At 37.7% G+C, this 22,652-nt stretch overlaps 1 protein-coding gene across 3 annotated transcripts; it reads left to right on the top strand.

The window, feature by feature from the left end:
- The first annotated feature begins 12,730 nt into the window (after positions 1 to 12,730).
- Positions 12,731 to 19,497, top strand: LOC103714196 (uncharacterized). Of its 3 annotated transcripts, XM_089925773.1 has the most exons (5): positions 12,737 to 13,004; positions 13,154 to 14,152; positions 15,944 to 16,450; positions 17,485 to 17,646; positions 19,194 to 19,497. In XM_089925773.1, exons 3-5 carry the CDS (start codon positions 15,950 to 15,952, stop codon positions 19,287 to 19,289), a joined length of 759 nt encoding a protein of 252 aa, XP_089781899.1. In that variant the 5' UTR covers positions 12,737 to 13,004; positions 13,154 to 14,152; positions 15,944 to 15,949; the 3' UTR covers positions 19,290 to 19,497. The 3 variants fall into 3 exon arrangements, with proteins under 3 accessions (XP_088562892.2, XP_089781899.1, XP_088562896.2); XM_088706766.2 differs by lacking the exon at positions 13,154 to 14,152 and having other exon boundaries at positions 12,731 to 13,004; XM_088706770.2 differs by lacking the exon at positions 12,737 to 13,004 and having other exon boundaries at positions 13,202 to 13,481.
- The last annotated feature ends 3,155 nt before the right edge of the window (positions 19,498 to 22,652 follow it).

Below are 22,652 nucleotides of genomic sequence, written 5' to 3'. Positions count from 1 at the left end.
AGGGAACACTTTGTTTGTTCAGTCTTTTACTCACTCGGTCATGTGGACTAAATAAAACCCACGGATTCATCTTAGCTTCAGTGCAAGCAGGTGCTCTTATGACGGTATCTTAATGTCTCCATACTTAGGACAGGAGTTGATTATTAATAAAAGAAAGGCATCGGTAACAACAATTTCCCATAAAAAAAGAAGTACGCATGACTAACGCTAACAGTCCAATACTGCTCAATTTACAATAGTACTGCATCACAATATTGCTGTGCTATCATTAATATAGGTATTTCAACTTTCTTAGAGTTCAGGTTTTGGAAACAATAGGGCTGAATATTTCATAGAATCTTTCTGAATCTTTATTATTTATTATTATTATTTTTTGCTATTCGTATACTTTTTCTAAGTTCGAACTCGGTGCCAACCACACAGTTAGCTCAAAAGGAATCGACTGGTACCGACCGGTTCACATCGGTTCTAGCTGGTTTGAATCTTTTTTGGCTGATTTCGGTCAGTTTGGAGCCGGTTTCAGTCGGTTCAATTCCGATTTCCGCCGGTTCGCGACCGGAAACGAAAATAAACATCGAACTGACCCAGTTTTGTACCGGATCAATTCGGCACTATCCAAATCGGGCAGTTCGGCTCGGTTCAGTAAACTATACTTGCAGGCGTAAAAAAGACATGAAATATCTGTTTCAAGACCATTAAGGATGTATTTGACAGGACAGTAAGATGCTTCAGGAGTATTCATGGCGAGATAACTAAGAGTAATAACACTCCATGGTGGGGTCATTTTATGCTTTTGTCTCTTCAGTTTGTAACAAAAAAATGAATTACTTGCTGACATTTAGGAGGAACCATTAAGGTGCTGCACTATGTTTTATATGCACTAAAAAAAAATATTTACTATATTGACTTGAAAAGCAAATAAGACTGAATACACTAGGATCAAACTTGCAGGCATAGGAAAGACATATGAAAGATCTGCATCAAGATCATCAAGGATGTGTTTGACACAACAGTAAGATGCTTCAGGAGTATTCATGCTGAGACAACCAAGAGTAATAATAGTGGATAATGGGGTCATTTTATGCTTTTGTCTCTTCAGTTTGTAATAAAAAAAACGAACTACTTGCTGACATTTAGGAGGAGCCATTAAGGTGGTGCAATATTTACTATATGATGTACTAAATGAGCATCATAGGGAAAATTAGTGAAAGATGCATATAGAGATCATCTTAACTGAAAAGACTGAGTATATGGATGCAATCTTACTGGGAAAATTGCTGGATGAGATGCTAAATAATGATGGCTAAGAAATACCGGGCCACGTCTGGTATTCTTTTGTTATTTTCAGTTGTTATGTAGAAGAATGGAAAGATAAGAAATGACATTATTAATAGAACTAAAGAAAGTTTGCTGATGCTAAGAGGAGCTCTCTGGGTGTCATGTGATTGTCAGATGCCCTTGAAACAAACAATTTTTTATAGGAAACGCCACTGCCGAAAATACTATAGTGGATAACTATGTTCAACAATAAAGTGAGTCTATATGTTTGGTAAAACCTCATAAGCTGCCAAAGTTGAGCAGGGAACTAGAAAACAAGAGTGCATAGGATTGTAGGAACATTATCTTTAATAAACATTTTCAATATAATGAGGGAAGAGAACCTTTTCTGTAATGAAAGTTACCAATCATTACTTTATAATAAAGGGTAGAAGTAGAAAATATGCATGATATTTGGAACAAGTAACATCAAAGAAGAGTAAGAGTTGTACTTGTTATCATATAGCAATGGAGACCATAGACATGCACAACAAGGATCAAGAGGGCCCTAGAAAGGAAAAGGTATCATGAGTCAAAAAGCTCATAAAAGATGAGAGGAAGACACACAGGATATCCTTTTTTTGGTAAAAACAGCCAAGATATCCTAGATGAGAGCTGTTAGAGAGGATATAATAAACCATGCATTGGGGAAGCTAGAGCAGTGAGAATGATTGGGTAGAAGGATTTATAATAGAGGAAATTTTGGACAGCCAGGTTAAGCCCTTTTGTAATTGTTATAGTTATGGTTATTAGAAAACAAGGGGTCAAAAACAAAAAACAAAAAAAGAAAAAAAAGAAGCAAGGAACAAAAATTATGCTATCTTTTACTTATAGTACTTTCTAATAAATTATTTGTATATCATGAAATATCAAGTTCTACAGTATTGGTTCTATGAGGATCCGTACAGGCATGTGTTCAGTCTTGCATTAACTATGCACTGGAGATAGATCTTGGATACTTATACAGGATCAAGAAACCCAATTAATACCTTCTGACTAGTCTTTTTAGGTAAGATCCTGGGTTGTTATAAATAGTATCAAAGTAGATCTAGTTCTTGGCCCATGTGAACTAGGGAACATTGCAATAAGGGCCCGTTTAAGCTGACCACAGGCTGATCATGGTATTTATGATTGGATTTGTGTTACTTATGATCAGATTCAAATGAATTTGGATCCTTAATTTGATGAGGATGCTAGAACTTAAACATGAGGAGTATGTGAGGATCCGTATGGATATATATGTATTTAGTCCCACATCGGCTATATACTAGGTTGATCTTGATTAGGTGTTTATACAGGATCTTTTTGTGTGAGGTCCTAGGTTTTTACGGGTTCCACTCCTTGTGGTTTAAGTTCAACTTCTAGCTTCCATGAAAGAAAAATTTGGAAACATCCATTTAATTATATCTGCGGGCAACTTCTAAGTCTATCTATTCCAATACTCGGCATACAAGCTGACATTTTTCAATATGCAGCATCGTCTGTCACTGCCTATAAACAACTTGATTGCGGTACAACATATATATGAAGCTTAGAGTGAATGCATGGTGCATTTGCATTTGCACTGGAGTGAGAAGCTAAATGGACATAAGTCACCGTTCCAGCATCTTCAACATGGCTTAGTTGTAACATTCACATGAACAAGCTTCCAGGTTTTCACAGTTATCCAGTTATCATCAATCTTATTTCTATTTAGAAGTTGCGACCTCCATGCGTATGATGTAGGCATCTAGACTATTATTTTGTTCACATCTGAAATGATGATGCTTGCAATTGCTATCCTAGCTAGGTTATAGCTCCTCATCTGCAGATATTAGTTTCCTTTTTTCCCCACTTTTTCAATTGTATGCATCAGGATGTTACTCCATCTGAAATATAATGAAAGCTGGTTTTCTGCAAATAAGTTTTGACCATAAACAGACTTTATACATTCTGTTATACTTCCATTCATGCTTGTTCTGAATTTCTGATTGTAATTCCCACCATACAGGTGATGCCTTTTTTTTTCACGACCCAATAAAGACTCCAAAATCCGCAAGTACTGGAATTGGTACCACCACTGGACTGGGAGGCTTGCACTTTTTTGTGCAGAAGTTAATATCGTTCTTGGGATTAAAGTTGGAGATGCAGGGTCTTCCTGGAAAGTTGGCTATGGTTTCAATCTTGCTGTCCTGCTAATTGCATCAATCATTCTGGAAGTCCTGTTGTGGACAAGATGGTCCAAGAGAACTGTACTTATACGACATACTAGAAGCAACTTGATGAATTGATGGCTTTCATTAGTGATCATGGTCAGTATCGGTGGTCCTACCTGTTCTCTATTTTCGTAAAAAAGTTGATAAATCCTTGATTTGGCATTGAATCGTAAATTTTCTTGCTCTTTTTCATTTGGTAGATTTCGCATTTGTTTGGCTCTAGTGCTTTCAAGATGGTTAGTTTAGTTGATTTGTTGAATGAAACAAAATCATGAAGGCCATGAAAATTTCTACCTACGAGCAGCTTTGGGCAAGATAGTTGCAAGTCATTGCAAAGATTCAAGAATCGTCTGATTAAGTTCAGCTCATTTAAGGATAACAAGACTGAAACTAGTTACAGACTAGTATGACATGTAATCAGGTTTGATGATTGAAGCCATCAGACTGGTGATATTTCTTCCAACTTTGTTCAGTAAATGCTTCCTCCTAAATCATTTATTGACTCACCTCATTTGTAAATGTTTGACTTGAGCTTCAGAGTATCTCTTGAATGAGACTGTAAATTTTTGTTATTATTATTATTGTTGTTGTTATATGATTATTATTATTTATTCAAGATGCAGATGTCTTCTTAGGATACAATGACCCAATTGTTAGTGATTAATAAGGTTCATTTACTCCAAGTGGAAGTATGGGGATACAAATCCGAATAATCTCTCTTACTAGTAGCAGGGAAATGAAGATGCAAGCAAAATATGTAGAAATTTGGAAGTTTGTTGTTTACTCAGGTGATATCCAATATCCATAACTTGGAGTTTAATAGGTACAAAATGAAGATCACATTGCTGGAAAACAATGAATTTGTTCAGTCGAGTTTATGAGCTTAATGACCAGTGTATGACCAACCACTTTAACCACAAAAAGTTGATGTGACCGCCAATGGTAGGAGACGATGAGCACCTAAGTATCATCATATCATTGCTGGTACTAGTGGCATGCCTTAAGTTCCATTCCACCTACCAGCTAATGAAGTTGGAACATATGAGTACACTGATGAACACCTAAGTATGGTGAATTTATCATTGCTTTAAGACCAAATTTTAGCGCAATTCTAGGGAATAAAGTCAGGACTTTGGAAGGAGCAGGCCGGGGCTTAGCCTAGTGATTTGTATTTCCTTTGGCTCAATGTTTAGGCTTTGGAAGCCAGTAGAGTGCTTCACAATCTCAGTTCCTTGTGTTAGAGAGTGGGATAGTTTCACATCAGAAAATAGGTAAGGGATTTTAGATAACCTTCAATCTACACAGGCTACTCCTTCTATTAACTTTAGTTTTTACAGGAGGGGTGTTGCACAGGAGGAGGTATAGCTTGTAGAAAATTACATTTTTCACAAAACAAAGACCTTGGGCATCAGCTATAAGAATATGCTGTAGTGACTAAGAAAACTGGTTGCCAGCCTGCGACTCGACATCAAGCTCTCATGCATGCTCCTCTATCCAGCCAGCCATCTGGTTAGCTTCGCTATGCATATGTGTTGCTATAAAAATTGGACGAGTTTGAGAATTATTTGGTTCTTTTTTGTGCATGCATCTCTTTATCAATGATATTTATTTATTTTTTTTAGAACTAATTAAATCATTAACCGAACAACTACATCTAAATAAAACCAATTAAAGAGTTGCTCTTTGCTCATTGTAACTTCACCAAGAATAATCAACAAAATCTTCGGTTTAACAATGAAATCTCAAGTACCATTATAAAGAGGATCAATGGAACTTTATGAGTTGAATTCAGAATTTCCTTTTTTTTTTTTTAAGAGAGAGAGGCAGATTGACATTTGGATTGGAAACAAGACCAACTCAGAGTCCAATCGTAGAAACCTCCAAGTAAAGAAAGCTCAGTGTGTGATCTTTGCAGGTGTTTTTCCAAGCGTTTCACATAATTCTTTTATTTTATTATCAAGATAATTAATGATAAGCATATTACTAAAAAAAGCAGAATCAATATTAGGTTTAAGAGAAACCGGTGATTGCTGTCACACTGGGATTGGCTAACAATAGAAACTCACCAGCTGTCAAGCGATGATCTAAGCAGTGGCTACTATCACTACGTCAAATGATCTGGAGCCCACGACAGCTTCATCACCACATGAGTACAGTGACATGATCGGTTTCCGCGAAAAGGTTCTGGGGCCCACAACAGGTGTCCTCATGCGAGGTCAGGAGCACGGTCAATTATCCGACGGTGACCCCCTTTGTCTCCTCCCAGCATAAGGTCTCCAAGATGGGTCCACTCAATGGACAGTTTGGATCTATCGGAAAAATACCTGATCGTAATCTTTCATGGGTCCGTTCCCTCCTTTCATCACTTGTAGCAGGCCTACCGTCTGATCTAAACGCTGTTTGCTTTTAGAAGGACTTAAAGCTTTTTTTTTTTTGTTTGTTTTTTTTCGATTGAAAGGACTTAAAGCCTGTTGATTGCATGGAAGACCATTGTTATGGTTCTTTCTTTTTCGTGTTTGATTGCAAGGGCCCATGGCTCCCTGATTAGGGTGGCAATCGAGGGTCAAATCAGGTACAAATTGGATCAAAAATTCATCGATTTAAATTCAACTTGTTTATTAAATAGATCAAAATTACAAATTTGAATCCAACCTGTTTGTTAAATAGGTAATCCGATTCGACCCAAATAATCTATTTATTAAACAGGTTAAATGGGTTAGGCGAATTTCTAATGAGTTAAATGGATTTAAACAGATTAAACAGGTTAAGAAGGTTGGATTAAACAGGTCAGAATCAGGTTAAACAAGTTTCAAATAAATTAAATAAATTTTAAACATATTAAACGAGTCAGGTCATAACCCGATCTACTTACTCAATGGGTCAAAACGGGTTAAATGGTCAAAGATTTAACCCTGAACCCAAAAATTGATGAGTCGGATCATAAATTACCACCTTTATTCGCGATCAATGATAGAATTTACTGTAAAATGGAACATGTTAACTAGATCACAAAAGAGTACTCGAATTGTGGTGCAACCTGCAAGCAAACCAAGCGAGTCATTCTTTAACAAGAAAAGCTGAAATATTTCAAATGCTAAAATGGTGTGGCTTAGTGGCTTGATGGACATAAGAATCTTCTAGCTTTTAGGCAACTGTGTTTTCTAAATTCACCGTCACCTGTTCATTAAAAAAAATTGCGACAAAAGAAACAATGAATTTAGTTAATTTTGTAACAAGTTTTACTGTTAACTCCACCTCCGCTGGCTCTTGTCAGCAACCAAGCATGACCTTCATTCCAATAGGCCACTGGAAAGAGACCCTCTGTTTTTTTCCTCCGGCTGTGGAGAGAGAGGGAGAGAGCATCGACATCGATTGAAGCCCAAGCCACTCGCTCTGCGTCGCAAACAGGGTAATTTTGGACCCGCTTGGGCTACTGGGCCTTCTTGTCGAGATTTGTGATGCGTTCATGTCTTCATCGATTGGAAAAGTACAATTTATGATTAAGGTCATCGCTGAACCCGGCATAATCTCGATTTGGACAAGACCATACGGACTGATGGTGGCCTGGGTTTGGTGCTCCAGTAACTCGTGAGAGGTTTGTCCTCACATTGACCCCCTGAATAACGCCTTCTCCAATACCTATTGAGAGCCAATTATTTGTGCTCCAACAATGTAAAATATGTCACATCACAAACAAGATAAAAAATCAACGCAAGAATTCATAATCCGTTAAGCTTTGAATCTGAAACCTATAACTTAAGGCCTGTTTGGCATTGCTTTTATTTTTCCTATTTTGTGAAAAATTTTGAAGACTTTGAAAGAAAAACTACATCACTTTCGCAAATAAGCGATGATAGAATTAATAAATAGCAGAAATTTTGCGAGAATACTGTCTTCCATGCAAAGTTCCACATAAAATTTTACTAATTCTTAAAGAACCAAACATAAAAAATTGACAGCGATGGCAGACATGCTGATTGTTAGAGATCACCATTCAATTTATTATTGAAAACTAAAATCTAAACCTTTGGAAAGACCAATTGGTGTTGCAGAAAAATAATGCCGGCGCCACCAATTGTATCAAGGAAATAGTAGAAAATAATTAATCTTAGTTAGATTTCGCATATAGAATTAATCTCCTCCCAACAAAAAGGAACAGGCATGTTGGTGACCAGTTCATGACGACCGATGGTGCTCCCAAGTTGAGTTATTAATTGGCCACCCAAAGAGAGGCTGCCGTGGCCTCTCGAGAGTTGGTACTCGGTGCTCTTTTACCTTCCCTCACCATGCTACGCCAATGAAAGGCACCGGAGAAGGAGTGGATGCAATGAACGGAGCTCGGGTTGGGGGGGGGGGAAGGAGGAGTTAGCGAAGGGCAGGGGCCACTGATAATGTGGAGCGATCCGAGATGGGATGGGACGGCGGGGCCCGCCGTTGGGTATTTGGCCAAAAGTCCACACAAGGAGACAAAGCCATCGCCCCACTTCCAGCTGGTGTCGCCCGTCGGCATCGCCTCTGGAAGCCCCGAGCCAAAGCGAGCCTCTCCCCCTACCCAAAGCTGCACCAATCATTGGCAGGGGTGGGGCCAAGCTCCCCTCGGCATCTCTCCAAATGCTCCCAAGTACGAAAGCTCCCCCTGGTTCCTCTTTGGATAGCGATGAGAGAACTACGACGCAGAGGGGGAGGGATAACTGGTTGTTATATTTAGAATATATATGTATTATATTATATAATTCCTTCAAAGATAAGACGGGATAGCATATTACTTTGTCCTGGAGTGCAGTTAATATGATGGTAATTATTTCTTAGATGAAAAGATAACTATGCCTTTTTTGTGGTTATCCTCTATATTTGGGATAAGACATGAGGATAATCCTGGTTCGATGGTACTATCGGCGGCCGGGGTTCTGTCCATATTCGTTGCCAGTTTGATATCTATCCTGGGGATAAAACAGGATAAGTTTCTCGTTTCCACTGGTTAACTGGTTTGTAAACGACGCATTAAAAGAGAATTCTAAAACATCCTTCAAATGGTTGCAAAACAGTGATTTTTAGGAACTACCAGGAGTAAAGATTGGCATTTACATCTTTCTTTGAAGGTTCTTGGACGAACGTGGAAGCACTTATTATTATTATTATTATTTTGGGAGGTAGCAGCACTTCATAAAGTATTATGAGCAAGGGATGTGGTTCCCTTTCTATGCACCCGGCCACCTTTTATCAAATTGGTTCATAGGTCGTGGTGGGATGTGCAACGTGCTGCATTCTTGTTGGGCCAGGTGTCATGAGGGACATGAGTACTTTTATTGAAATGTGGATTAAGAGGGCGGCATGGATGCTCTCCAGCTTAGATACAAATTAAGTATATATATTTTACTCTTTTAAGAATATACCATGGGGAGATTCTCCTCCTTGCTTTGGCACCTTTTGCAGGTACAGTCCCGGAAGCATATTGCTCAAGAAAATGACCCCCCGTAAACCTTTAAAGCAGCGTTAGCTCAACTCAGTAATTAATCGCGCACATACAATATATATAAATATATATATAGCTGATGTGTTTTTTTTCTATTGTTTCTTTCATCAATAAATATAGATAGCTGCAGATAGGCTGTAGATTACACTAGGACACTCACATCTTAGTCCGTGCTATATTCTTGCAATGAACTTTCTACTACTGAAGCATTTCTCCCTCTCTTCATGCTTCTGATAGGAGGACATCGCATCAACTTAGTTATACATGGAGTCATAGATTTAGAAGGCTAACCAATGTTTAGCAAAACAAAAAAAAGGAATCGTTGACTTATAGATCAGTGGAATGAACTTAATGTTCAATGCTATAATTAATGGTGAAAGGTCTGAGAAGTATGATGTTACATATGTGAAACCTCTCTAATATTCCTGCAAGTATTGATACTAATAGGTGAGAAACTCGCACATCATGTAAGAGTAACTGTGTAGTAAAAGGTTGCTTGGGTGCTCAGACACATCCGTATTCCTTTGGGATACATTAGTGCTCCAGATTTAATAGAGATTTCAATATCACGACAAGTTCCACAAGTGGTGTTTACCAGCAGCTACACTAACAGAGTCAACCATTATAAATTAATTAGCATCAAATTTATCTTACGTGCTTCATTTGGAAACAATAAAAAGAGCACTGAGGCCAGCAAAGAGATGGTGACTTATGGTCACATGGAAGATTAGGGACATGTTTATGCTCCAAATACAATTATGGACGACGATATCAGATGAAGCTACAAATTATGTTACCTAATCTCGAGCAATTTAATCGAGATAAGTTGGGACCGACCTATGATTACTCTAAAAGAATCCTTATTCGAGAGATTAATCAAACTTTCACTAGCACGCATTTTTATCTTCCATGCTTCATTTGGAAGTATGAGGACATAAGTCCAAGACTACTAAGCAAAGAGATCACCACTACCGGGATTTGAAGTATGACCTTTCTTTTCAAGTCCTTTGGGAGTATCGATGCGTGGCTAATGTAATGCCATTTAAGGTCCTTTTTGTCATGCCATCAATTCCATAACAGCTAATGCCTTCCATTTCTTACACTAGTGGCTTGCCCTATTACAGATTCCCACTTCATCACCCTCCTTTCCTTGCATGGTCCACGGAGCTCTTTCGCCACCTTTTCTTTTACCAGCCCACCAAAATTTCCATTTCCATCTCCATTTCTTTCGCGTCCCGCCACCAGTTCGACCCCACACAACATGTGACATTGTTGAGTTATTCTTCTAGAGCTTTCCAAGTGGTGGATGGCTATTTTATTGCATAGTTGGTTCCCCATTTAGTATCTACCACGACAAATTAAATAAGCTAAGGTCTAAATATATGGAGGGTGTTGTCACCTTTCGCTATTGTTTTTATTAGATTTATGAGAAGCGATGGGGCACGTGAAGGGATTAGGTCATGTTGGTAGGCGAATCTGAATCATTTGGACGAACTGGAAGACAGGATATGCCTCCCTCTGTTTTTTTTTTTTTAATCTTTTTTTTTCTATGTATATATTTTCTTTACGTTTGTCTTCTTAGTGTCGTTCCACTGCCGGTCTTTGAACTTTCCAAGTGCTCTAGCTCCATTTACTTTGATTGTTTTTTATTTTAACCATTGATTGTTGGGCTTACGTAGGCCCTGACGTTTTCACCATATATTTTTTTATTTATTATTAGTGGCTCACACCCGAGAAGTATTCAAGGTTAAATTTAACTAAAATAAGGCAGTGTCGACGCTGCCTCTGGCCCAAAGGTATGCATCCTTGGACTTAAACTATGATACAAAATTTTGCTCACAACAATCAACTTCGGTTTCGTCTGCTTCGCAATCTGTCTTCCTGCCCTTATCAATTTTATTCTTGTGTCAAAGCCGATCAATCGCTCGCAGCACGAATGAGAGTAATCGACTTATTTGTCGGTAGCGATACCTAGTGAAGAGAAGTAATGGTAAAATTAGAGAGCTTTGCAATATATTTGTTTCTTGGAGATAAACCAAAGTGGCTGGTAGTTTGTTCTTTTAATATGACATGGGCCGTGTAAATGGAGGAAACTCATTATATTGTTTTAAATTAAATTAATGAACATAATAAAGTAGAGTTGCATATGATGTGATGTCCATGGCATCAAGGCTTGTATAATCTTCATACGTAGAGTTTATAATTGTTATATCCCCTAAAGATGGAGGATCATTTTGTTTATCCACCCATAATATTACCGTATAATATTAGTGAAAATGAAGGCAAACAAGTGAAAAAGAATCGAACGGATGATGAAATTTCACTTTTGTTAAAAATTTTGAGAAATTGGGAACCATTTGTTTATATTCAAAATATGTTGATATAGCACCGGCGTAGCTGTCGCTTTTTTTTTTTGCGCTATATCACAGCTCATGGTACGTGGTACCGATCCGAACCGGATGGTATAAAACGTATCGTATTGATTCGGTTTCAGTATTCGGTACGGTGTATTGATACTTGGTATGCCAAAAAATTCCGTACGTACTGTATTGATTCTGTGCTAGTGTGACACCGGTATGGAGTTCGGTACCGAGACGACGCCACTTCAAGACTTTTAAGAACTGGTGCGAGCATTTCTTTTTTACTAATATAAAGATTGACACATCATAATGTAACTATATCTGCACAATACTGCTACTAGTTGGAACCATATAAGGGACAACCCATTTTTGCTAGCATGACATCAGACACGCACATGACTCATGAATCATAGTATTTAGACACAGGGAACATGAGAAATACTCTTTTGTTTGTATAGGATTTCATTTTTTTTTTCCCATGTTAGTATCAACATGCCAAGTTGCAGATGATCCAAATTTTTGTAAGGAGGAAAACGCCAAATTATACCCCTTCCACAGAGACCAACATCCCAAGTTACACCCTCCTCGTTTGTTAACTAAAAAAGACATCGCTTACATGACACATTTCCAAAAGTGGAGATCCAAGGCAAATGCTGTCTCACGCACCGGGTGGCACAGTTGGTCATCGAAGCATAGAAAAAAAATATAATTTATAAAAAAAAATATTAAAGTTTTTTTCAAAATAAAAAGATAATATTTTTATGATTTTATTATATTTTATGAAAAAAATTAATAGAGACATAAGAAAAAGCTATTTTCTACCTATTGTGAATTGAAAAGGCCATCAAAATTTATGAATAAATTGTTTTTATAAAAAATATAATAGATATTTTATATATTTTTTTCCGAAAAACATAAACATAGATCATTTTAGAATATTACTATGATCCATAAAATATGTTAAAACTATTTTTTTACGTATTTTCAGAAATTAATTTTTTTAAAAAAAATTGGTGAAAAACAACTTTTTCTGCGATCCAAACAATTTTATAGTGATTCACGTAGCTGTATTTATATTGGGGGCTCGTTTGGTTCGCGGAAAGCATTTTATCTCATAAAAATATAATTTTTGAGAAGAAGTGAGAAAAGAATATTTGGAAAAATACTTTTGATCATAAAAAAATATAAAAATATAAATTTTTTTTAGAAAAAATTTTAATAAAATAAAAAGTTATTTTTTTAATTTTTTATTGGCCATATTTTTTTTTTTTTTTTTCTCGCGAACCAAACGAGCTCTCGTAGGGAAAGGAAAAGAAACGCTTGGGATTTACCGGCCCGCCCAAGTCCTCGCCTATATATAAGGTTGCCACCCCATTTCTTTTTCCTCTCCTCTTTCCATCGCTCTTTTATTAGTGTAGGTAGAAAAGAAAGACAAGATATATATATATATATATATATATATATAGAGAGAGAGAGAGAGAGAGAGAGAGAGCAGAGACGGGAAAAGAAGCGGAGGAGATGTACGCGGAGGCAAGGCTTCAGTATCCTTTCTTGCAGGGATTTCCGCCGGAGGCGGCGGCGCCGCCGCCCCACCAGCTTCAGCACTACTCCCATCTGCCACCCTTGGGCATCAGCCTTCCAAATGGTGAACCCCACATGGTAATTTACTCGCACCTCTTCATCTTTTGTTTCTAATTTTTTTAATATCTGATGTATTTTTGTTTTTTTTCTCTTTAACTGGAATGAGAATTGAAGGCTGCTCCGCTCTTCTTCTTTCTTTCTTTCTTTTTTTTTTCTTTTCCAAAAAGGAAAAAAAATGTGCAAGAGGAAAGGCGGAAAAGGTGTTTTGGAGATAGTTGTGGGTCTTTTGGTAAAAGAAGGGAAGCACCGCGCCCGAGTCGACGGTCGCGCGGCAAGGCGAGAATTGCCCACTGTCTTTGTCAGGATTACTGAAATGCCCCTGGACTGCGGCCATTTTTTCCCTTTGATTCGGCAACTGATAAGATTGGTTACTAACATAAAGATATTTCAAGAGTAGTTTTGTTTGGTGTCAAGCAAATTTTTCTATTAGTTGGTTATTGCGTTTTTTCTGCATGCCGTTGACCGTTGATCTAATTCTACTCACTGTTTTTTTTGGTAAGATTACTCTTTAGATTTTACTAAGTAGTCAGGATCTTGTGTAGGTTCTTTGCTATGTTCCATTGATTTTATGCATTCTAATACGACAAATGCTTGTAGCTTGAATGCAACATATACGCTAAATAATGTTTCATACGGATTACCACTGATATCTATCGAGTCTTGATATATGAATATTTTCCGGTGCTTAATAAATCAAGCTGTTCCTACTGGTTATTTTGTTTGCGCTTCACAGGTTCTGGTATCAAAAAGAAGGAAAAAAAGTTGAACTCCTTGAACAATTCTCTGCTATCCTAATTTTATCCATCTGCTTGTGCTTATCAAGAATCTATTCATACCTTTATTCCATGAAAAATCCTTTGACATTGGTCTTGGATATAAAGGGTGCTCAGATAAGAAATTCTCTTTTTTTCTGGTAGCAGGATAACATAACTATTACTAACAACTACCAAATTATTGATTGGGATTATCAATTTTGATTCTGCGGTATAAATACGGTCATATATAAGTACCTGCTGTTGTTCTTTTACATCTCGTTCTTTTGCTTCTTTTTCTTCATGTGCTTCCTTCATTTAGATTTTTTGTTTTAAACTACTTGTAGGTTTAGGTTGCATTGTGTTCTGTGGTTTGAGTTGGTGAACGTGTGAAGACTGACAAGTTCTACTGTGGTAAGGCACTAGTGAATGCTAGAAGTTGGTACTCGGTGCATGGTTGCCAAGGATTCAATTAGTTATCCTTTCTTTTTTTGACTAAGGATATTCTGTCAAGTTCTTTATTGATATGTTTTATAAATGTTATGTTTGGCTGAATGGAGATCCATTTCAAAAGATTATAAATATCCTTGCTTAAGAATTAACACTATGTATTACATTCTACAGTAGAGAAAAAGAGAGATTGAGAAAAAGTTATAATTCTCTCATTATAAAAGCTATAAACTTGTTATGTATATAGAACACTTTATACTTTAAGACATGGTTTCAGAAATAGATGGCCATGATTAGGTGGTTTTGAAGGTGGATGAATTCTCTCAGTTGTATGGTATTAGTCTATCAAGTCGTGGTGGTTGAGTACTGATTTCTCTCACAATGCTTAAGGGATAACAGCCATTTCTATTGCTAATGTATATATATTAAATTGAATTGGCTTCTTGCTGCATCTCATTGTTTGCTTGGTGATCTTATCATGTTTATTGCCAAATCACACTAGAACATGCTTTGTTTCCAATTCTTAAGTTCATATTCTTTCCACTTTAGGCAAAAAAATAGAGACTTCATCCATACAGTCAAATCCTTGGATATTAAGGCGATGTGAATCCAGTGTTTGTAGTAACAAGAGTAGTCTTAAGGATTAATCAGGACTTTGAGCAAGGTACGCCATACCGCATCGAATCGGGCGGTAGGGGGGGTATCGTACCGATTCGGTACCAGTATGCGGTACGAGGGGCATATCGACACTCGCTACGCCGAACCGGCTTCTGTATCGGGTGTACCAACATAGTAACAAGATAGCATCAATATGGAGCTCAGTACCGGGATGATGTACCTCAGCTTCGAGACTATTTCATGAAAATATTGATATTTCTGTTATCAACATATGAATTTCTCCTGTTATGCAAAATAGACTTCAGTCATTGTACAGATTAATAAACTATATGCTGCTCAGAATCTGAAGTGTCACATGGAACAGGAGCATTGGAAGCACATTTCATGGATGAAATTGACACCATAACACAGCAACCCCTGCATCTAAGATTTAAACTATACCATATTACCATTTGCAGAATTATCTGATATTATTTATGCCTCAACATTTTCCTTCAGATATTTCTAGCAAATTCAGTGAACAACATAAGAAGTTTATATCATCAAATAATCACATAAGCCTCAGACCAAGGACTAGTAATTTAGTTTACTAAATTTATGCATTTATTTTCATATGCTTGATGACTATGCTAAACTAATAAAAATTTCTTTGCTTCCATATTTGATTAGATGAACGGCAGAAGCAACACATTTAGAGCATTATGCTCTCCACCTAACTTTAAATCTCTTACTTGAATAATTGAAACTTCCACTGGACAGCTACATATGACACAAAAAATAATCATCAATTCTGTATCAACAATCTCCAAGAAATCTTCAAATGCAATACCACTAATTGTCTTCGGTTGCTACAATGATATATGTAAAGGAAAAATTACAACATAAACTGAAGTACTGAACCATCAATATAAATTAAGAATAAAAGCTTGTTTATTGGTGTAAACAATATATGGACCATGTCTATCTCTATATCATGGTTTCTGTCTTAACCAAGATGTACTTTTTTCAGATGTTCTTTGTTCACTTATCAACAATATGACCAACAAGAACATGAAAAACCTACATATGTTGTGGAAGAAGCTAGTAGTTTTTGAGGATGGAACATAATTTCCTTAACTCTTTGGTTTTTTTCTATAGGGTAACATGATGCACAGCTCTGTTATATCAGATTATGACCTGGGTGGAGAAGGGGATCTATTCAAAGCTCCTAAACCCATCATAGAGGAACTAATACTTCCGCTTGATCCCATGACAGTTGCCATGTCCACTATATCTGGAGGTGATGATGTCATCACAGAAACATTTAAGGTTGGGGACATGGAGTCGACCCAAATTGATCATCTACTGAATGATGTCTTCTATGAGTGCAAGAAGGACCTCCTAGAGAAATCTGCAATTGAAGAGTCATTTTCTGAGGTATTAGATGTAAAGTTTCCTGCAGTGCAAATAGAAGAAGATTCAAATACAGAGAAAATTAGATTAGTTGCGGAAGGACCATTGCAGAAAAGTATCAGCTCTGGGTGTCTAACCTCAATGGAGTGGATCCACGAGAGCACAATTATACCAAAGTTTCTTGATTTTCAAGGACTGGATTTTGAAGCTGCATTTGGGCTGAGGAGAGCATACAGTGATGGGGATATTCAGGTCAGAATAAATCCATCCAGTTCTCTAGACTGGTTGTTTTCCTTCTTTTTTTAATTCTTTGTTTATGTTGACTTTGCTTTCATAAGAAACATTAAAGAACAAGAAATCAACATGATAATTTCTTTTTAACAAACCCTTTTTTTAAAATGAGCGATCCCTTGAACTATCTGTGCCACTATTTGAATTTAAATTTCAGGCCCACTCTACAGAGTTCATAAATGCAGAATAATATAATTAAGCTCAGATTGGCTTGTGCAAGCAAAATCGGTGGACAAAGGAACCCATATCAAAAGCTAAGTTCTCCCAAGTCAAAGGGGAAAACAAAAGCTAAGTTCTTAAGAACAGTTTTATAGCAGAGTTCTCTGCTTCAACATTGAAATGAATTATATCAGAATAACTCCATCAAACAGTTTAGTTGTCTTACATTACTTCAAACTCGAATATAGCATTTTTATTAAAAAAGGAAATGCACCTGCTTTAACAAATGCCTATGATGCTCATTTGCTAATGTGCATCAATTTTCTTTGAAAGTGAGTGCAAATTGAGGTGCTAAGTTGCTGCCATTTTTCAATTGGTTCTACAACTCTTATTATTTATAATGATTTTCATGGGAAATTTATCAGAAAGTAGCGCATTAGTCATTACTATGATGGAAATTTATGTGCAGAAAGATCATTGCAGATTTTTCTTGAAAAAGTTTTGAAAAACTTAAATGCTTTTTTTTGTAATATACTCTGTATAAAACTTATTTTAGAGACAACATTTTAAGTACTTGTAGCTTTATGGGGCATGGGCACACATTCCAGATGCAAAAATCCAACCATCAAGAATATTTCTTTTCAAAATATTATGTGTTTCCCAAGATATGCTAGCAATGGGCAAATCTCCAGCACACCTGACTGCATGCCCGTGAAATAATTATCTGCCTACGGCTAGGTATTGTTTGGCTTGATGCCAAGTATACTAAGAAGTCTAGATGTGCCTGTAATGTCCACAGGATGTTGGAGGTCATTGATTTTGAGTTTTTCTGACAGAATCTTGGCAATAATAATACAAATTTTGGGAGCACAAGTGCTGTTCGTTCGTCATTTGAGCGGCTTTTAACCATCAGCGACCTCAAGAGTGAAGAACGAAGGCAAAAGCTTTCCAGATATAGAAAGAAGAAGACCAAGAGAAACTTTGGCAGGAAAATCAAGGTAAATGACTACCATCTTTTCAACTTCCCCCTCTTTTTAAGAGTTTAAAGCTTAAAAATGATGAGTGAGACAAGCAGGTAAAGTGTAGCTAATATGATATTTGCTTCCATTCAGCCATGTTGAAAGTTGTTACTTTGTTACCTTTGACAAATATGACAAAGAGATGATTATACTAATAAAAAAAGAAACAAAAAAGACAGACAGAGATGAGTACAATCACTTTCTGGAAGAACAAATTTGTTATTGTTCAGAACTTGTCATGGTTTCTATGAGGTTATTTATTTCACATACAAGATTTCAATATCTAAATATTCTATGCAAAGTTCGTATCTTTTATATATTTATTTAGGTATTTGATAATAAGGATGTAAGAGAAAAGAACTTTGAAGAGTAGAAACCATTAGGAGAAAAATGAACCAACAACCACGAAAAAACTAGAGACTTTTTCCCAACAATGTTTTGATGTACAAAGGAAAAATTCCCAGTTACGTTGCTGGTGGGAGTTCATGTCTTTGGGTCTATTGGATATTACCTATATTGGGAAAAAAAATAAATTGCTTATTTAAACTTGATATCATATAGATTATGTCCTTGGGCAGAATTAAGAAAATGCATATCTCATTTGACAAAAATTCCATCAAATTTAAACATGGTCTCTGCATAGCCACTACTCCACCCTCATCCTCTCTTCCCTAGCCGCTTTAGCACCCACTTCTTCCACTCATAACCACCACCTCTTATTCACATGTTCTTGCCACTCCTCCTGCTGCTTTGTGACACCCAAACAGAAATCCTTTGGCCTCCTCAGTGGCACCTCCAAGTTCAACCAACATGGTATGCAATTCACATGTGAGTGTGCCGAAGGATTACAACATATAAAAGCTTGTATAAGAACTGCAATCATCCTAAGGTTGAAAAGAACTTGCACTTTTTCACCAAAAAAAAAAAGAACTTGCACTATACTTTTTCATTATTCGCATGTAGCTGCTTGTCAATGAAATAACTCATCAAATACTTTGCAATGACTACTTGGAATATTTTCGCTTTTCACTTTTTAGAATCCATCTTTTGCTTTGGCAAGGATGAGCACAATCCCAAATTCTCCCTGCCCCACCAAAAAGAAAAAGGAAAAGAAAAGGTAAGGTACACAAACCAAGGGCCTCTATATGTGTGTGTGTGTGTGTTTTTTCCATGCTGCCTCTTTATCTAGTAATTTCATCACTGAAAACCTCATCTTGCTTAGGCCCTGTTGACAGGGACTACAATCCCATTTCATCAAATACTATAATTAACCCATTTGATGACTAATCTTTATTAATTACCTCTATAGTGATTTAATGTCTTCCTAAGAAGCATCACAGGATTGTTGTGCAATAATTAGTTAGACAATGAAGCCTGCCCCGGGCTAATATGTAAGGTATTGATCGATGAAATTAACTGATTACTTTTATTGCAAATTATCACATATATCGAATTTGGTTCTGGTCACATTTTTTCCCCAAAGTTGTTTGTGAAACTGTGTAAGGTGGTAAGTTTGTATTTTGCAGTATGCTTGCAGGAAGGCCCTAGCAGATAGTCAGCCAAGGGTACGTGGAAGGTTTGCGAAGACTGAAGAATGCGAGGTTTCGAGGCCGAACAAGTAAATGTATATTATTCCACTGGGAAATGGTTAGAGTTACAAGGGTGCGAGCCCCTCAACAGAGGTCAACAACCGTATGTGGCTTCTGGATTACTGAAGGAAACCTCTGTCGTTGGGATATCTGCTTTGATGTAATAAAATAATTGTCGCTCGACGGACATGGAGCTGTGCTCCTGTAAAAAGTTTTGAATAAAATGAAATTTTCTACCTCATATTGGGCTTGAATGACAGAAATGAAGTCATTTGTGTTGGAATGCCATGAAACCTGTCTGCATCTGGATGAGATTCTGACTCCAGCATTATCCGTGCCTTGAATCTTGTGTTTCTTTGTGGTGATTAAAAAAAATTCCTGCAACCCTAAACCATTGAGCTTTCCAACAGGAATCCAAGACTTGTTTCAGACCATCAAATAGAGTTACTATGTTTTTATGTGCATTCTGATGTCTGCATTTCTTCTTTCCAGGGTTGCAACACTGGATTGTCAGATCAGTGCGAACTCCTGTTATTATTGTTCTGGAGGTTGAGCGAACCACCGGCCTTCTGCTGGAAGCTAAGAGGAATTTGAGACTGCCTGGACCCCTGGTGCGATCAAATATGTCAGGAAGTTGGTTCTGCTACCTCAAAATTTTTAGCTGGGATATCTTTCAAGCACTGCCCAGAGGCTCTTACCACCTGACCATAAGACTGGAGCAGCAGCTGCGACCATTTCATGTTCGTTCGTGGATCTCTGTTTTTGGTTGGGCGATAGGAGCATTCAGCCGCTTTCTTCTCTGATTTAGCCTTGTTTAGTAAAATTGTTAGTGTCTACAGATCAGAAACTTGGATCATGATCAAATTTTTGCTAGACCCAGCCTATTTAGTGCATGTTTGGTAGTGTGTTTGCACTCTTCAAAAAATGATTCTATAGGAAAGCTATACACAGCTGAGGCATCTCGGTCGATGGATGACGCCTGGTTGTGAAAGCTCCGTGTTCACCCCTCGGTTTCCTTGTTCTTGTGGAAGGTGACATAGGCTGCCTCCTGACCAGAGAGGTTTTGAGTAGATGGGGTCTGAGGCTCCCCCCTACCTATGATGGGTGCCGGGATATAGTGGAGTCTATCGAGCACGTCCTGTTTAGTTTCCCAAGAGCAGTCCAGGTGTGGCAGTTGGCCGGATCCAACTAGTGCTTCTTGTAGTCTTCAAGCCCGGTTGCTGTCTTTCTTGATTACTTGAAAGGTTCTGAAGAGATTCATTACTAATAATAAGGGTGTCAGTTCTGCTTATATTGCTTATCATATTTGGCTAGACAGAAACTCCAGGATCTTTAAGGAGCTTTGTCAGAATCGCATGGTGGTGGGTGATAGAGCGCTTCTCCATGTTGATAAGTTCTCTACTGTGCGGATTTTTGGAGGACCTGAGATTGCAAGGGACGTCTGGGATTTTCATTTAGCTCTTGGAGTGTCTCAGACGATTTTCGTCTCTTGGATCAAATATACTGATTCTAGACTGGTTGCAACTGGAGGTAGTCGGCTCTATGATAGCTCTGTTCCTGGAGCTGAGTTCAGAACTACTTGAGAGGGTATTACCTATACGCGGTTTACCCTGGAGGCGACTTGGGTTCAACTGGAAGGGGATTTGGCGACTATGATTGGGCGGACCAGGGACATGCTAGGGCGAGCGACATCATACCGAGGTTGGTTGTAAGGTTTAGTAACAGAACAGCAAGGATTGAACCCCCAACAGAAAGTTTAAAGTCTGATTCATTGCCACAGATCATCTGATCATATGAAGAGGCAAAGAGACAGCACAATTGTAGATAACAAAAGGCTCTGAAACTTAGTTTGTATATTAGACAAGTTATTTTAAAACTTATAACAGAGATGCTGAAACAAAATTCTGTCCGCCTGATAATGAAGGCTCTGAAGCTTGATCATGAATCTGAAACCAAGCCCTTTAATAAAAATCCGAACCTGGTATTGCAACCGTTATGAAATCGTACTAGTGCTTCAATATTGCTAGAATCACTGAATGTTGCTTAATTCTCTCTACTTGTATATTAAAATTTTCAGGCTATTTTACTTAGGTTCTAAGCACAATATATTATGTTCTGATTACAACTTAAGCAATATTGTGATAATTTTGATAGCTTACTATCAATACTGACGTTCAAGAGGAAAACATGATACTTTTCTCCTTCTTATGGCATTATTTAGTACTCCACTAGATGAACATGTAGAAAAGTAACACATTACTGTCAACGAAGAAAACAGGATTGTTAGTGGTCCAATTTGAACACCTTTTGCTCTCTCTTTTTTGTTTAGCGTGACTCATATTTATTTTCAGATATAATTCTAGGATTGTGCATCCTTTTCCAACTGTTAGTATAGAAGAAGTGGATTTTGCATCTTCAGATATAATTATGTGACATGATTTTTATTGTAATTGTGGCAATGATCTATGAAAGAATAGTAATGGTCAAAGATGAGTGGTGTTATATGCATCTGTGGAATATGTATGCATATAAACATGATAATTTAAAGCATAAGAATGTTTTTTACATGATTAAACTTGAATATATTGCTTTTATTTTTATTTTTATTTATGAATTATTTCATTGTTAGTGAATAATGCATTTATTGATTACAGCTTGTAATCAAATAATCACCTATTTAAAGTTGACATCTAGAACACAATATCTCGTTCTTGTATACTTGAATTGTGCATTTTTTATGTTTATTTGTGACTTTGCTTATTATGTAACGCGTAGGACTGTATTGGTGCTATTGGTGGAATGTACGTTAGTGTGATGGTTTCTGTTGTGGTTTAAATTTGGCCCGAGGGTGACTACACTGGAAGAGTCGGGGGAACTGCTGGTCGAGCCGGAGAAAGGACGCCACCTCCTGCGCACCGGCATATCTGCATAAAGCCTCACCGGTATTTTCAGTGAGGGCCCTCCGATACTTAAGTTAGCGTAGAGTTTATATTGGCCAAAAGGTCCTTTAGGCGCTACCTGATGGGGCTATTTATAGTTTTCGCGGAGGTGTCCAAGTGGCGGAACTATAGCCTATCCTCATCATGGGAGGAGATGGTGCTGGCCAGGTGGCGCGCGGCCAAGGCTTGCTTGAGGTACATTGTTTGAGTTGTCCCTACGTGCGGTATGGCACTGGCATGTACCGCAGGATATGGCCATTGTCAGCAGGCATGGCTGGGGCAGCAAGGCGTAGTCCTTTGTCGACGTGTCTTGGCATGATCATTAAGCGAAGCATGGTGCAGCGAGGTTGCCACAGGGTATGGTCGCGGTGCGTATTGGGCGAGATTAGCTCGGCCTTTAGCGGGGACCGAGGTCGGCCTTGCCCGCTTGGCGGGGTGCTGAGGTCGTGCCGACACA

The sequence above is a fragment of the Phoenix dactylifera genome, chromosome 1 (assembly GCF_051530095.1).
Source record: "Phoenix dactylifera cultivar Ajwa chromosome 1, Ajwa_hap1_PhDact_Kaust_v1.1, whole genome shotgun sequence".
NCBI classification, from domain to species: Eukaryota; Viridiplantae; Streptophyta; class Magnoliopsida; order Arecales; family Arecaceae; genus Phoenix; species Phoenix dactylifera.
Note: the sequence above shows the minus strand (reverse complement) of the source record. Positions and strands in the feature narration are given on the sequence as shown.

Excerpts from the sequence above, each read along its gene's own strand:
- LOC103714196 (XM_088706766.2), top strand. The coding sequence starts at position 12,864 with ATGTACGCGGAGGCAAGGCTTCAGTATCCTTTCTTGCAGGGATTTCCG. Across the intron at positions 13,005-15,943 it reads CAAATGGTGAACCCCACATG|GGTAACATGATGCACAGCTC; the intron begins GTAATTTACTCG and ends TTTTTTCTATAG. Across the intron at positions 16,451-17,484 it reads ACAGTGATGGGGATATTCAG|AATCTTGGCAATAATAATAC; the intron begins GTCAGAATAAAT and ends TTTTTCTGACAG.